The sequence below is a fragment of the Echinops telfairi genome, unplaced genomic scaffold (assembly GCF_000313985.2).
Source record: "Echinops telfairi isolate 266 unplaced genomic scaffold, ASM31398v2 ScPeMD7_23;HRSCAF=83, whole genome shotgun sequence".
In the NCBI taxonomy this organism is placed as follows: Eukaryota; Metazoa; Chordata; class Mammalia; order Afrosoricida; family Tenrecidae; genus Echinops; species Echinops telfairi.
The window spans coordinates 71,570,309-71,585,609 of record NW_022103920.1 but is presented as its reverse complement, the minus strand read 5'-3'; the positions used below and the strand labels follow the sequence as shown (position 1 = coordinate 71,585,609).

Sequence of the window (15,301 nt, the reverse complement as noted above, 5' to 3'; positions counted from 1 at the left end):
TCATTCTGGAAACTAAAGATACTAAGAATACAAGGATGAAGAATATTAAGTTCATTTATGAGCACAAGGAAATCATAGTTAATATTTTGGGATGAATAGATTAAATATCCAGTTTATGAAAATAGCGCCAAAGGACATAGAAACAACAGATTTGTGTGGAAGAGAACCATTTACATGGGATAATAATGAAGATTGGGAATGATTTGGAATACATTTCAAGTAGATTGATATATTATCAAAGTTTTAAGTTATAAATGATGAAGCAGAAGACAAAAGTTACAATCAACTTAGAGGTTTCAGACCTTTGTAAGAAAGCTTGGGGTCACACCATTCCTTGGCATTTCTCAAACCTTATCTTGTGTATAGTAAGCTTTTTAAATGATAGGTTTTTATTTACCAGTTAATACATTTGATACTAATAAATTGGTGCCAGACAACATGTAAATCTTGAAAATTTGTCAGTGAAATTATACTATTATTAACTACACATACGGGGCTTTGAAATAAGAAATAGTTAGCCCTATGGGTTAGCTAGGAGGTTTTCACCGTAATCAATTCACTTAAATTTTCTGAGAATCATTTTTCTTATCTTCAGAGCCAGAGTAATTTTTGCAAATCTACTCACTGAGTTATTGTAAGATTTATATGACACACAGTAACTTAGAGCCTAGTAACACCCTCACTTCCTTTTTGTGATATGCATTTCATCACATTTCTAACCACCTTTACATTTAGATATCATGGAGAGGATTACTGATTATGAATAAAATTGAGAAAGTAGCGGTTTTGAGGAGAGGTTAGGACTGAAAATATTTACCCATGAGGAAAAAAACATGCAGAAAGAGAGAAAAGTGTTTAGGCCAAAAAGAAGTGGTTTGCTTCCAAATGAGTTTGTTGCACATTTCCTGTATCCTACATACAGCCTTGGTACCTGTGGACGTTACAGAAATGGTCACGACAATCTGTTCAACCAGACAGTATTAATTTAGTGAATGCATTTTACAAATTGCTAGACATGTGTTTCATCTCAAGCTTTAAAAAACACTTAGCTGATTCCCTGGTGCAATTTTAAATTCTCATTCCTCATAGACATGCCTTGGCCTTTTGACTGTCTTCTGATCTTACATACTTTCTATATCGATCATCATACTTAGTCTGATGGATTTGTATCTGGATGGATTCATAATACCAAAATGAAACAAGGAAATTTAAAATTAAATAAAATAGAATTTATGGAATATAGATTGGAAAGGCTTTCAAACCTTAGGTATTTTGACACTGTGGGGTTTGTTGATGTTATATTGATCAAATCTGCTAAAAATAAAATATATTTATGACTTGTTGATTCCTGGAAAGGAAATGAAAGAATTATTCCCATTGAACTTGTTTTCTTTTAAAAATATTTTTATTGTATATTAGACACTCTGTCATCACGCTTGAATTCAAGTTGTTTTTAACGTGGTTGCCTTCAAAGAAATAATCGAGTGAATCTCTACTAGAAGTGCAATTCCAGTGCCCATTATTCAAAGATCTCAATGAAGATTTGCAGTGTAAAAGTTTCTATGTTAAACGCTCTATGTGAACATTTGTGTTGATCTAATACTCGAACAAAGAAGAGGAGATAAGAACACCAATACGTGCGTGAATATCTGCATACTGGAAACGCCGTAGGGAAAGTTTCTGCAAACACAGATTCACTTATAGTTGATATGGAGGAGTGTTCTCATGAGGAATGGCTTCTCATTCTTTTATAACCATTTCCATTTCAGGTATATCTCTTCAAATAGATACGCTTCTCTCTCTCTTTTTGTAATAGTACTTAATGTAAACAAATATCTAACCTGCTTTCTCATTTCCATTACTCGAAGAACTTGCTTTGGTGGCAGGACTTTGTGGCCTGGGGTGATATCTTTGGCTCCCTACCCCCAGAGAGCCCAGAAGAGAATAAAACTCAAACCCACTGCCAGCAAGTCCATTTGGACTCAGGGTGACTATAAAGGACAGAGGACATCTTTGTAGGGTTTCTGGGACAGCTATTATTCAAGGTAGCCGGTATTCTCATTTCTTCCACAGCACGGCTAGTGGCTTTGAACTACTTACCTTGAGGCTAGCAAACAAATACTTAACCCACAGTGCGACTGGGGCTACTTTCAAAACTCATGTTTCATATGAGTCTGTCACAAGAAATTAAAATAATGATAGAATGATGAATTTTGTCAGAATTCACTTCCGATATTCTTGCGTGGACACTAGCACTATTCTTAAGTATTATTACGAATATGAATTCAGAGACCATCATGATAAGAAATACTGGAAGATATATAGAAATGCATTTTTGGATTTATGTCAATATGGTAGTAACATGGGAAAAATCTCCTTGGTCTAGATTCTTCTGTTTGTTTTTTTATCATTTTATTTGGGTCTCATACAGCTCATCATAATCCACTCATACATGCATTGTGTCAAGCTCATTTGTACATTTGTTGCCTTCATCACTTTCAAAAACTTGCTTTCTACTTGAGCCCTTGATATCAACTCCTTATTTTTCCCCTCCTCTCACCCTTCCTCCCTCACAAACCCTTGATAATTTATAATTTATTTTTCATGTCTTATATTGACCAATGTCTCCCTTCATCCACTTTTCTGTTGTCCATCCCCCTGGTAGGGGGTGTCATATTTTTTGTAGATTCCATTTGTTATCTCCCTAAATGGTCTGTTTTTCAAGGGACAGGGCAGGAGGGGAGGACATCTGTTTTCAAACTTTTGAATATTGTTTTGTGTGTTTGCCTGTTTTGAGTTACAGTCAATTTGACTTTGTAAAAACTCATTCAATTAATTCAGACAAAATTCTAATCCCTAATTTTTCCATTATTGAATTCAATAATTGATTTCATTCTAAGGATAAACCTCAACTTAAAAGGAACTATAATGCTGCTGCACAACAGTGGTAGAAAAGACATCATCTGAGACCTAAAGTTGATAATTTATGAGATGCACAAACGAATAGCTTAAATAGATCATACATTTCTTAGCACACTTGAATAATTTGAAAATAGAAAGGAGATTTGCTTCCAAAACTACTACAAGAAAGGGGTTTCATGAAGTCAGTAAAACCTTGGCCATAAGTAGAACGGCATCATTTTATAGAAATCATTTACAAATCGAGAAGATATTTATTCTGTTCTTATTATTCAGAGTATGTATTTACTGACTTGCTTTCTGAAATCCGTCATTGGTCAATAATGCAGAACAACTATGAAAAACATCTCAGAATGGTTGATATTTTACCAGGAAGAATTAGAGCTGTTGGAGAATAAAATTTAACTGTTTTGGTGCTTCTCGATCAAGGGAAAGCTATAACAAACAAGAAAGTTCAGAAGGGCTTCTTGAGAGCTGAAAAAGGAGGGCAAAAGAGGAAAATCATCCTATTAGAAGAATGCTAGACATTGAGGTGACGTTTTTGATTGTCCTTCTTTATAAATGTTCGTTTGAATCATGTTTCTGGTTTTCATCATTAAACCACAGGGTTCAAAGCGCAGTTCTTGGTGGCTTATGCATACGTAACTGTTTAGACCTGAAGGCCGTACAAACACCACCGACTTGGGACGTGCCAGATCTTATTTTGTTTTGAAAAAGCATATACATTTCTTGCACACCAATCAACCTCTTGCCAAGTAGAGGTAGTGAGGTTTCAAACAATGGTTTTAGTTTCTGCTTCTTGTTTTTGTCCATTGGTTGTTGATGTTTTCCCATGTCACTGGGCTAAACTCCTGGTTTGATATATCACTGCATTAAAACACGGTCATTAAAGTTGGAGGTTCAGGAAAACTTTGAGCAACTCAAGCATATTGTTTCCTCTAAAAGTTCATATTGTTGAGTGGGTATTTATTAACTATGAAAGAAAACAAGTCTTTTAGCTGGTCACACACTTTATAAAGTAATTTTCTGATAAAGAACATACTCAACAATCAAAAACAGATTAAATTAGGTTTGCCAGAATGTGAAATTGTGTTTAGGCCAAGCCTTATAACCATTAATAAACAAACTTTAAGATTTTGGTTTCTGTTTTTTACTGGATTGAGGTTGTCTTAGATACAAAAGCATATGGCATATTGTATTCGAGTTATGCTCTACAATATATAACATTTTAAATCTTTGCTGGTTTCCTTGTATATCACATTTTACTTTAGGTTTAGTCACAAGTAGCACAATCATAAAAGTAGTCATTTCCACCACCTCTGTTTATAAAGCTACTTAGTAAAAGTACAAAGGGAAAATTAATGTTTAATTTATAAAATAAGTTTATGGAATTAATTTTACCCCAGCTCTCAGAAAACTGAACTTGAATCTAATTTTATTTTCCCCTCTATTTGTTTCATCTGAGTTATATTCAACTAAGAAAGATGTGTTCAATATTTTTAATCCACATCTACATCTAAAGGGCATAAGTAAAGATATATCTGGAATACATGGTAGAAAACATGCATACATGAGGAGGCTTTAAAATTTTACAGAAAATATTTTTTTTAATTTCACTTTCCCATGAAACTTTTGACACCTCCTTGTACAGAGATGTAACATGTGCACACAATTACACTTCTCCTTATATAGAAACACTGGCCTTTTTAGTCTTTACATGTATATTTATGTATTTTTATTTATAGATGATACATTACATGAAAAATATCTGGAATGTAAACTTTGGTATTTAAAATATTTATTGCATGGATTAGTGCCTGTTAAGAGCCAAGCATACTACCAAGAACTTTATATGCATGACCAAATGTATTCCGTGCAATAGGGTTATGAGGTAGATATTATCCATATCCTCATTTGAAAGTAGAGGTTAAATGAAGAAAGCGGGTTTAAGGAATTTAGCTAAAATCATGTAGCTACTTACACACCAGAGCCAAAATTCAACCACAGAGCAGAGTGACTCCAAACTGCTTTGGATCCAACTGGCATACTTCATAAAAGACCTGTTAACTAATAGGACTTTAGATTTGTATACGTGTATGTACACATACATTTATGCATTTGGTATTGATGGAATATAAATAGTGGTTTATTACATAGTACGTTTGCATTACATCATTTCCACTAATTTGTTTAAAAAGAAAGAGATATACACTTTTAACGATTATTTTTCTTGTGGGAGATAATAACCCATGAAGTGATATTATACATTTTTATTTTATGAAAACAATTCAAGTAATGACTTTTAAGTAATAGGTGACTCTCAGGTATAATTCAATGTCCAATAATCAAAGGCTAAGTAAATTTGTAATAGAATCATCTTTAAGCTTAAAATGGGTAGCTTTATTAAAATGCCATGAAAATAAATCAGCAAAGATAAATAATGATATGACTGGATTAAAATGACTTTAATGAATTTGTAGTAGCCAAACTTAACAGAATTATTACAAGAAACATTCTACGATGTCTCAGGTAGTAGAATAGTTCCTTCTAGATTGGTGTATATTGTTTATACCTGTAAAAATTATAAAGCTCTGAAATAGCCAGACTTCCAGTGTTTTTACAGCAACACCACAGAATGAACTACTTACCACTGAGACTCATCAAGGATAATTGCAATTTTATGGCTCAGTGCTGATTAATGGAAGGACGTGATTACAAGAAAAAAACGTTTTTCCTGTGTTTCATAAAATGCTGACATTTTATCAGCTGACAGAAGCCGTTATGTGGTGGCATTAAGTGAAGGAGCTGTATTTCATCTGGTTTTTTTTGGGGGGGGTGTGGGTTATGAGACATTGGATTCATAACAGTGCCCACCCTATCAGCTAGATGGCTTCTTTAGATGATGAAGTTTTATATTATTTTGGATAAGTTGAAGTCAGCTATGCAGCATTGGGCAATATCTCCTCATTAGTTAAATGTTGTACATTTAAAAGAAGGCACATAACATAAGTGATACACGGCTCCACTAGCTCTCTTGGACTTTGTTCATGGGGGATTCCTTCCTCATCGTTGGTTGAAATTTGAACACGTTCATGGATTTCCTGCTTATTTTGCAATAATAGGATCTTTGAGGTCACATTAAGAAACAGGCTCAATTCAGTCATTAGAATTCCCAATGTAAAGTATTAATACAAGTCTTGAACTTAGATTTTCCCTAGAGGCCCATTTAGATGCAGAAGTCCCCCATACATTCTCCTCTACAATACTTTTCTCCCTGGTGGGATAGCTCATGAGGGTTAAAACAGTCCGTATAAGAGTGAGTAGTAAATCGATCCATTTCATTTCCTAGTTATCCTGGCATCAGGACATGGAATGCCTTCGTAGTTTATTTAAGGATGTTTCCCAAGGCCTCTTTCCTGTGCGCTCTCTGGGAGGTTATGATTTTATTCTATTTTCTTCTTCTCAGGTTTTCTGGTCCGTTCAGGTAATACTGGGTTGTCCGCTGTTCTCAGGAGGTAGAACAGTGCAAGCTTTCTGAATAGCCACCATGAAACACCCTCATGTAGTTGAAGTGGGAGGCTGGAATCAATCACAAACCCAAGTAGACATCAAAGCAGACAAGTAGTAGCTCTCAAAAACACCTACTCGTAGAATTCTGCAGTGAGTGAGGATATGGCAGTTATTGAAATAGATCTCTTTGGAAATCTGTTTGAATTTTGGCACCTCACTGTGGAATTTTAATGTTTATTTTGGTGCTTGTTTGAAACTTTAATTTCAACTACTCTTTACCAATTCTCAAATAGCATGGTCACCACTAAGGAGGGCATGGGACATTCCTTCTTTCTAAGTGCTTGCTGTGTTCTCGACTACATTGGCATGCTCATATTAATTAGCTGTTTACTCCTTAGAATCTGTGAGATTGGAGATAGTATCTCAAATTTACAGTGAAGGGGTTACAATGTCAAAGAATACAATGTTTAAGGTATTATAAACACTATGAAAGTGGACATATATAAATAGGTGCAGGTAAGGCATAGATAGCCAATTGCCATGGTGAGCCTACGACAGCTAAACTTCCTTTTCAATCAAACAGTCAACTGATTTCTGGAGACTTGGCTATAGATTTTTTGGCCATTATTTACATCAATAGTGACTTGGAGCATAAAACAGAATCACTTGGCTGCATGCTAATTCGACATTTTAAATTATTTGTTGTTGTTTATTTCAGACCATCGACTTTGAAGGTTTCAAGTTATTCATGAAGACCTTCCTGGAAGCCGAGCTTCCTCATGATTTCACTGCACACCTGTTCATGTCCTTTAGCAACAAGTTCCCGCGCTCGAGTCCGCTGGTGAAGAGTAAGCCAGCTCTCCTGGCTGCTGGTGAGTCTGCTTCATTGCCCTTGAAGAAACGGTCTGCTGTGAACCGCTGATGACGAAGAGCTATCAGGTTCCTGATAAGACAAAATTTGCTTAAAAACCGACGTTGTTCATGAGTTATCCTCTCTCACTAAGAATGTGTAGATCCTTTAAAATAGCTCTGCTGTAATAATAGGTGGCATTCATGGAAAAATATATTTAATTTCTGCCCATTACGTGTCAGCTAGTCTCTTGTAAGTCTTTATTTGGGTAGCAATTTTAAGAAATGTTTTCTCAAGGATGGAAATGACTGAATAAATATGCAAAGTAGGATGAATCACCATGTCATCCCCAAATAATTGCATATAGAATGTATAATCATTAATATCAAGTATGCTAATTAAAGGATTTCATGTTTAGATTTGTCAGCTTAGGTCAGACTTGATTTTTCTGTTCACTACTTTAAATTTTTGTCATCATAAAGTTGTTAGCTTTTCATAATGAGTGAGAAGCTTTAGAGACAATGCAGTAATCTCTGTTGATCATGGTATCAATCTGTGTCTGGTCAGAGAAGTAGAAAATGAACAGTATTGCACTCCAAAATATTACAATATTACTCCCCGAAAAAGGAAAACAGAACCAGCCTGCTGCCCTGGGGTCCAGCCGGACTCATACTGACCCGAGAGGACAGGGGCAAGCTGCTTCTGCAGGTTTGCGACGCTATCCCTCTTCAGGGGTGTGTCTAGACAGGCAGAATAGTAAATTAGAAAATGATCTTTAAAAATTGGGAAAAGCAAAGAGAATGCATTACAGAAAGCAGAGCTGGAAGGCAAGAAGCCTATCCTAACCACAGTTTGGAATAATACAAACCCAGAAGTCGAGAAAGGAAGGGGGCTAAGATGCGAACTTCCGAGTTTCCAAAGGCTGCCTGGCAAGTTCTGGCTCGGACTCCCGTGGAGGGCGTGCTTCTTGTCTGCTTTGGGTGACACAGGACGTCAAGCGGGGAGCTGTGCCACTGGAACTCAGAGCATGTGTAGGAAACATCACTCTATGTAACGAGGAACCCTCTAGAAGTGGTACTCCCAGGTTGGTATACACTGTTGCCTAAAGCTTATTGCTATTGGAACCATTCACTGCAGCAATGCAATGTTGGAGAGAGTTTACCAGAAGAGCAAGCAAGCAGCAGGCCAAATGCCCTCTCTTTGGTCCTGTGTTCCATGCGCCTGTGAGTGGCCTCGGGGATCAAACAGCAACCCAGCTTGCAGCAGAGAAACACAGCCTGCAACAGCGTTTCTCCATCTCTGAGTTGAACAACTTTTTAGACCCGTAAACATTATTTAAGACCAAAAGCTTTTGTTTCTCTGGGCAACATTTATCAATACTTGATAAAACTAAGACAATACAAAAGTATTGATGAACCAATCACAGGTTAAACAAATATATTTACTAAAATAATTATTTAGGAGCAAAAATATTAGTGAATAAAAGATCTTTTTTTTTTTACATTGTTACCAACGTTTCCAGTTTGGTTTCATATGTGCACTAGATAGTGACATCTATTGACGTCTCCTTGGGTCCTTGATCCTAGTACTTTACTCTTTTTTCTTCCTTTGTGGTTCTTAAAATAATCACCTTTACCAGGGATTAAGAGGCCTGTGTGTACTATTGAACTGTGTTCCAATTGGTCTGTCTGTGAAGTGTGGTATAAGGACTTAATAATGTGCAGGCCGAACACTTAAAAATAGGATATTCCTTTCTTTTATGTAGAAATTCATCGTCTGTTTTCTCTACTTCATAGTATAAATCGATTACACATAGCCTAAACTTAATAGGATGATTGTCCCGACTCTCATTTTTTTTTTTTAAACATTTTATTAGGGGCTCATACAACTGTTATCCCAATCCATACACACATCAATTGTGTAAAGCGTATTTGTACATCATTTCTCAAAACATTTTCTCTCCATTTAAACCCCCGACATTAGGTCCTCATTTTTCCCCTCCCTCCCCGCTCCCCCCTCCCACATGAGCCCTTGATAGTTTATAAATTGGTATTTTGTCATATCTTGCCCTGTCCGACGTCTCCCTTCATCCACTTTTCGGTTGTCTGTCCCCCAGGGAGGAGGTCACACACAGTTCCATGTAATCGGTTCCCTCTTCCCTACCCATTCTCCCTTTACCCTCCCTGTTTTGCCACTCACACCACTGGTCCTATAGGGCTCATCCATCCTGGATTCCCTGTATTTTCAGTTCCTATCTGTACCAGTGTACCTCCTCTGGTCTAGCCAGTCTTGCAAGATAGAATTCGAGTCATGGTAGTGGGAGCGGGGAGGAAACCTTTAGGAACTAGAGGAAGGTGAAGTCATGCTACCTTTGGGTTCTGAGAAAGAGGAAGGGGATAGTGTTTTGGTTCATCAACTCTTTCAGTAACAGAGCTACATCTAGAAGAAAGAGAGCCTGTCTACTTACTTACATGGTTTTGCGAGGAATTTAAATCTCAAACTTCCCTTCTGTTGAATAGATTATAATGGCAAATAAATAGGAAATGCCAAATTTACTAGGAATAAAAATTAAATTGGGTTTCAAAATGGAAAAATCAACAACAGATAAGGACGAAAAGATTGTCCTTTATTTGAGAGAATTGCGTATTTTGCAGAGACCAATTTGAAAGAATTGCAAAATGGGCGATGTGACCCTCAAACTGCAATAGTAAATTAAACTATACTTCCTTTCAAAGCTCAGCCTCCGCATGTTAAAGTATAAGCACACTGTGTCCTTCCCAGAATGATTTCTAACCATATATTCTTCTCAGCCTTACTTGTAATGTTTTTCTCTTTCTGTGAATTGAGGGACTCTATATAACAATATGATTTTCAAGGACTGAGAGGCCTTCACTCAGATAAATAATAGTCTATCAGTTCCTAGAATCTTCTATTGCAATAATTTATTTTTCCCAAATATCACTGTGGGATGGAATAGATTCACAGGCAGTGGGCTTAGTTAGTTTTAGTATGTTGGATGTGTGCATGGTCAACAAAAAAAAATCACAATTTAAAAAATACTCAAGGAGAAAAATTGCTAAAATCTGATTTACTTATTAATGCACCGGAGTTTATAATTTTGATTTCCAAGCTATCAGTTGAACTAGCATAACTTACTTCATTTTGCATATTTACAGAACAATAAGGTTTCTCAATAAAAGGCAATTCTATTAAAAGAGGAAAACTTTACTCCAGCTAATAAATTACAATCAAACATGATAAAAATAACATGTTCAATATGCATCGCATTAAAATATTACAAAGCATATATTGTGTAAAAAGGCTGTAGGTTGTATGAGTGTGCTTACGCATTCAGTGTTTGCATACATAAAGCTGGGTTGTTATTGTTCAGTGACGTCAAGTTGATTGTGACCCAAAGCAACCCCGTGAACAACAGACGGAAGCAGTGCACGGTCCCGTGTCACCCTTACAAACGTCCCCATGCCTGAGGCCCCTGTTGCAGCAACTCTGTCAACCCATCGCCTTGAAGGCCTTCTTTTTTACTTTTTGCTTCCCCTTCACTTTACCAGCATGATGTCCTTCCCTGGGGACTGGTCTCTCCCGACAGTCTACCCAAAGGATGTGAGACACAGTTAGTTGCCTCATCCTTGCCTCTGAGCAGCCTTCTGGCTGTTCTTCTTCCAAGACAGATTGCTCTGTCCTGTGAGCAGTCCGTGGGACTTTGAACATTCTTCTCCAGCACCACAGTTCAAATGCATTAATTCTCCTTTGGTCTTCCAACTTTCACATGCATGTAGCTTGGGTCACGTGCATCTTAGTTACCATAGATAATGATTGATCTAAATTTGATGACATGGATGATTTGTTTTTGTGAAACACTTTGTTGCTGTATAACTGTCTCTTAATACATGGTGTTTAAATATAAGATAGCAACTTCTGCTATGTATATGTTGCATTTTTAATTGCTGAAGATATCCCTGGGGCCCCATCCTTCCCAATTTCTCCTGACCTCGTATACCCCACTGCACCTTACTCTTCACCTCTCTCGCAGCCCATTGACAAACTCCTGCTCTTATTTTCACCCTTTGGGACTATTCTCTTTGCAGTCTTTCCCTCATTTTAAACCTTAATTTTTCTACAAGTGACTTCCGAATATTCCACTGTGCTTTGAATATGGTGAACTCATAGTTCACCCCCTACAATTTGAACCCTGAGCTTAATCTGAAAGGAATTTCATAAATACGTGAAATACAACCACAGCAGATTTCAAATCTGCACTTCATGCTGCTTCTGGTTTTTTGAACCTGGTTTATATTATCTAAAATATACTCTGGATATGAACTCTAGATCAACTATGTCAAAATTTCCAAGCTTCCTTAATCTTTTGAAATATTTTTCATGACTTATAATTTTGCTTATTTGTTGTTATTCTGAAAATAAGCACTATCAGTCATAAAATGCCTTCGTTACTCCCTCCACAACCCAGAACTCTTTCTTCAGCTTACAGCAAACGTCTTTAACTGTTGATTGGAGTTCTTCCTCTGGGTGTCCCATCGAAAATCAGACTTGGTGTGTCTGAGGCAACAAAATGTCTGCCAGCCTGTTCTGGTCCTGTCTTCTCTGCTGGTGGATAGACGACAGCATCTACTCGTTTCTCAACTCAAAAATCTTCAGATCCATGCTCCCCTCTCTTGCCTAGCATTTCATATTTAGTTAAATGTAAAATAATGTCTTTCAGTCATCTCAGCCCCCTTTTCATAAGCGAGAAAGTATGAGAATCCAGAGAATATTTAATGTGGAGTTTAATAACAGTGATCTCTGAAAAATGATAAGGAATCTGTATCCTATTGTCCCATTGTCTGACAATGATTTATTGGTTTATGCAGATTTCCTGTTTTCTGGGCAACCAGAGTCATATGACAAGCACTTTTTAGAAGCAGAGAAAGATAAACAGTTCCTTTTTGTCTATAAGAATGGTAACCAAATTAAGTAAAAAAAAAAAATGTGCGCGGCAAACCAGAAGGTACTTGAAACTTTGGGGAAATATCCTTTTGACAAATGACTTACTGGATGTTCCTACTAAAAGACACATTTATTAATTGTTCTGAGAAGAAACTATTATTCTTATCTAGACAGTTTTGGTTAATAATTGATTATCCAAATTTAGAATGAGGGAGAACAGAGATGCTACCACGAAGTCTGTATGTGTGTGTGTGTTAGCTATTTATAAGATCATAGAAACTATTAAAGAAATAATAGTATCAACATTATTTTAGGTATTAATACCAAGATTCTTTGTGGAATGTTAATTCATATGAGTTTAGGAAACACCTTTAGTTGTATAAAATTCATGAATAACTATTGCTTTATATTACAAAACCAGATAAACACACACTCAATCATCCATCCATTGCTTTTATAATTACTTGCTGTTAAAGATTTAGAAAGTTGCCATGTATATCCAAAGGGACTTCAAAAAGATCTTCGAAAAACCCCATTGTCTTTTAATTCTATCTTTCCACGAACTTTTGAAGACTTCTTGGATGTGTGTGTTTGGATATGCACAAACTCACACACAGACACGCATTATAGGCATGGCCCCACCGGTGGTCAAATGGAGAATGAATATTTAAGGCTTTTACTCTTAGCTAGGAGTCCTTTCCTTCCAGAAGTTCTATAAGCTAATCAATATATGCACTCTTTAACAGTCTTGAAAACTAGACTCTTAAAAATAAAAGGCCACTTATTGAGGGTCAGGAGCCTGATTCCTGTGACGTATTTTTGCTTCCTAGACCCAGGGAGACACACTTTGGTGTAAACTTCACCTTTAGATTGTGCTTGAATCTTGCCTATCCCCGGCCCTTTGCCTGTTTCCTCTACTGTGAAAGGGCAGTGATAAGTCAATCTATTTTACTGGGTGTTTTGAGATTCACAAAGACTGAGTGCTTCTAAATTCTTTAAAACAGTATTGGACACATCATAACCATTATAATTACTCAAATAAAGTCCAGTTGTAACTATATTAATAATAGTTATCTTCCAGTGTATTAATTTGAATAATGAGGTAAAGGTCAAATTAAATCTACTTGATTTGTTTAGGATGTCATACATTTTGAAAGAACAGAATGTTGCATAGGAATTTCTTTGTAAAGTAGCAAATATTAAGTATAAGCACAATTCAGAATTATAGGCCCTTTTCTGAAAGATTTTTTTTTTTTTTTGCTTTGCCTCTTCTTTAGTTATATTCAAGTGTTCAAAAATCAGTTTTCAACTATTTACCTGTAAACAGTATGTATCATTCAGTGGTCAACATAGTAGGTAGGCCCTGTCCATAGGTGGCTAATTGAACTTAGATTAATTAAATTTGAGGAAACTAAACATTCAGTTAATGGGCTAAAAACAGTCACGTGCTCCATAGCCGTATGTGGTCTCAGCCCTCTCACTGCCATCACATCAATGCAGACTTACAGCAACCACATGCGGCTTTCTGGGACGGCACATGTTCACGGGAGTAGAAAGCATAGTCTTTCTCCCACGGAGCTGCTGTTGGTTCTGAACTTCCAACCATAGAACTCGCAGTCCAATGGGTAACCACTACAGAGCAATGCTATGCTATTGAAATGTCCGTATTTTCATATCGTAGAAAACTGTATGCTATAAGCCTTGTTTTTACAGTTTTTGAAAAGAATATGTTTGATGGACTGCCGTCAACTCTTGTCTGCTTCATGACTCACTACTGAATGGTAATTGGTCAATTATTTTATTCCCTGGCTCTCCACCCTCTCATATATTAAATGAAGATTTCAAATCAAATATAACCACCCTGTGAAAATATTGTTTGCACACATCTGGGATGTTTTACTATCTTTCCTTTCCAGAGGTTGGTTTGCTCCTAAGATATTGTCCCAAAGAGATGAGTGTTGTAAGTTCTGTACCATATAATTGTGAGGGTTTTTTTTTTTTTGGGGGGGTGGGGGTGGCAATGTCCAAACTGATGAAGCTTAGAATGTGTTCAAAGAGGAATTTTCCTAACAATAAGAAAAATTGTATAAGAAAATGAGGAGTCACAAAATATTTTACATTTGGTCTTATTAATTTGTCACACGGCATACCTTATTTTGCTGCCAGTTTGTGTAAGCACAGGAAATAAAGAACAATTGTAATATTCTCTTAAGACTATCATAGTAGGAAAATGAAGTCTGAAAATCATGGAACATGTGACAACAGTAACAAGCAACTTCTTCACTCTAATTATCTATACTGCGTGTCTCATTATTGTAGTTACTGGAAATATGTTCTATTAGTATAGTTACTAGAAATATAAATACTGTAACATGTGATACAGTGCTCCATCATCCCAATAAATTTGGTTCAAATTGAACTAGCTGCAAATAGCCAAGTCAAATTACTGAGACATTTTATTGCTTTATAAGTTTAAAAATTGGTTTACAAATTTAATGTATCTTATTAGTTTTAAAAGTTATTTTAATAAAAATGTACTGTTATAGCTTTCATTACATGACATGAAAATGCTTGAGAATAAGACAAATGAGAAAATGTATTTAATTAACATGTACTAAAAATTTACTTGCTGTTAATGGAATCTTGGAGTGGATTTAAAAAATATTTTAGACAAAACCTTTATAGTTATTGTTTCAAAAATAATTGATAAGATAAATGGGAAAACAAAAACCATATAAAAATAGTAAATGGAAATCCTTTTAGATTTATACTAAAATTTCAGAATTAGGTAATGCATTTGGAAGGCAAATGAGAATTTAATCACAGGAAGATAGAATTAACAAAATTGAAGACATTATTAATTCTAATATCTCTTAATAATAATCTATTTGAGAAATAATCATAAAAATAATTACAAAAATGAATAATTAATAATTATGTGGGAAAATCATGAAGAGGAATATTTTTCATGTATTCAGAATTCCAGAACAAGAAGAGAAAAAGAAAAAAAAAAGCACTAAGTAAATTGTTGAATAGGAAGGGGTACTCAAAAAAATGGGA

At 35.8% G+C, this 15,301-nt stretch overlaps 1 protein-coding gene across 4 annotated transcripts in view; it reads left to right on the top strand.

Annotated features, from left to right (window-relative positions):
* Window positions 1-15,301, top strand: part of DGKB (diacylglycerol kinase beta) — a 788,541-nt gene that overhangs the window by 169,690 nt on the left and 603,550 nt on the right. For all 4 annotated transcript variants that reach the window (XM_045288861.1, XM_045288860.1, XM_045288859.1 and 1 more), the window contains one exon: window positions 7,148-7,301. In XM_045288861.1, coding sequence (XP_045144796.1) covers window positions 7,148-7,301 — 154 coding nt within the window. The remainder of the gene's footprint in view (window positions 1-7,147; window positions 7,302-15,301) is intronic.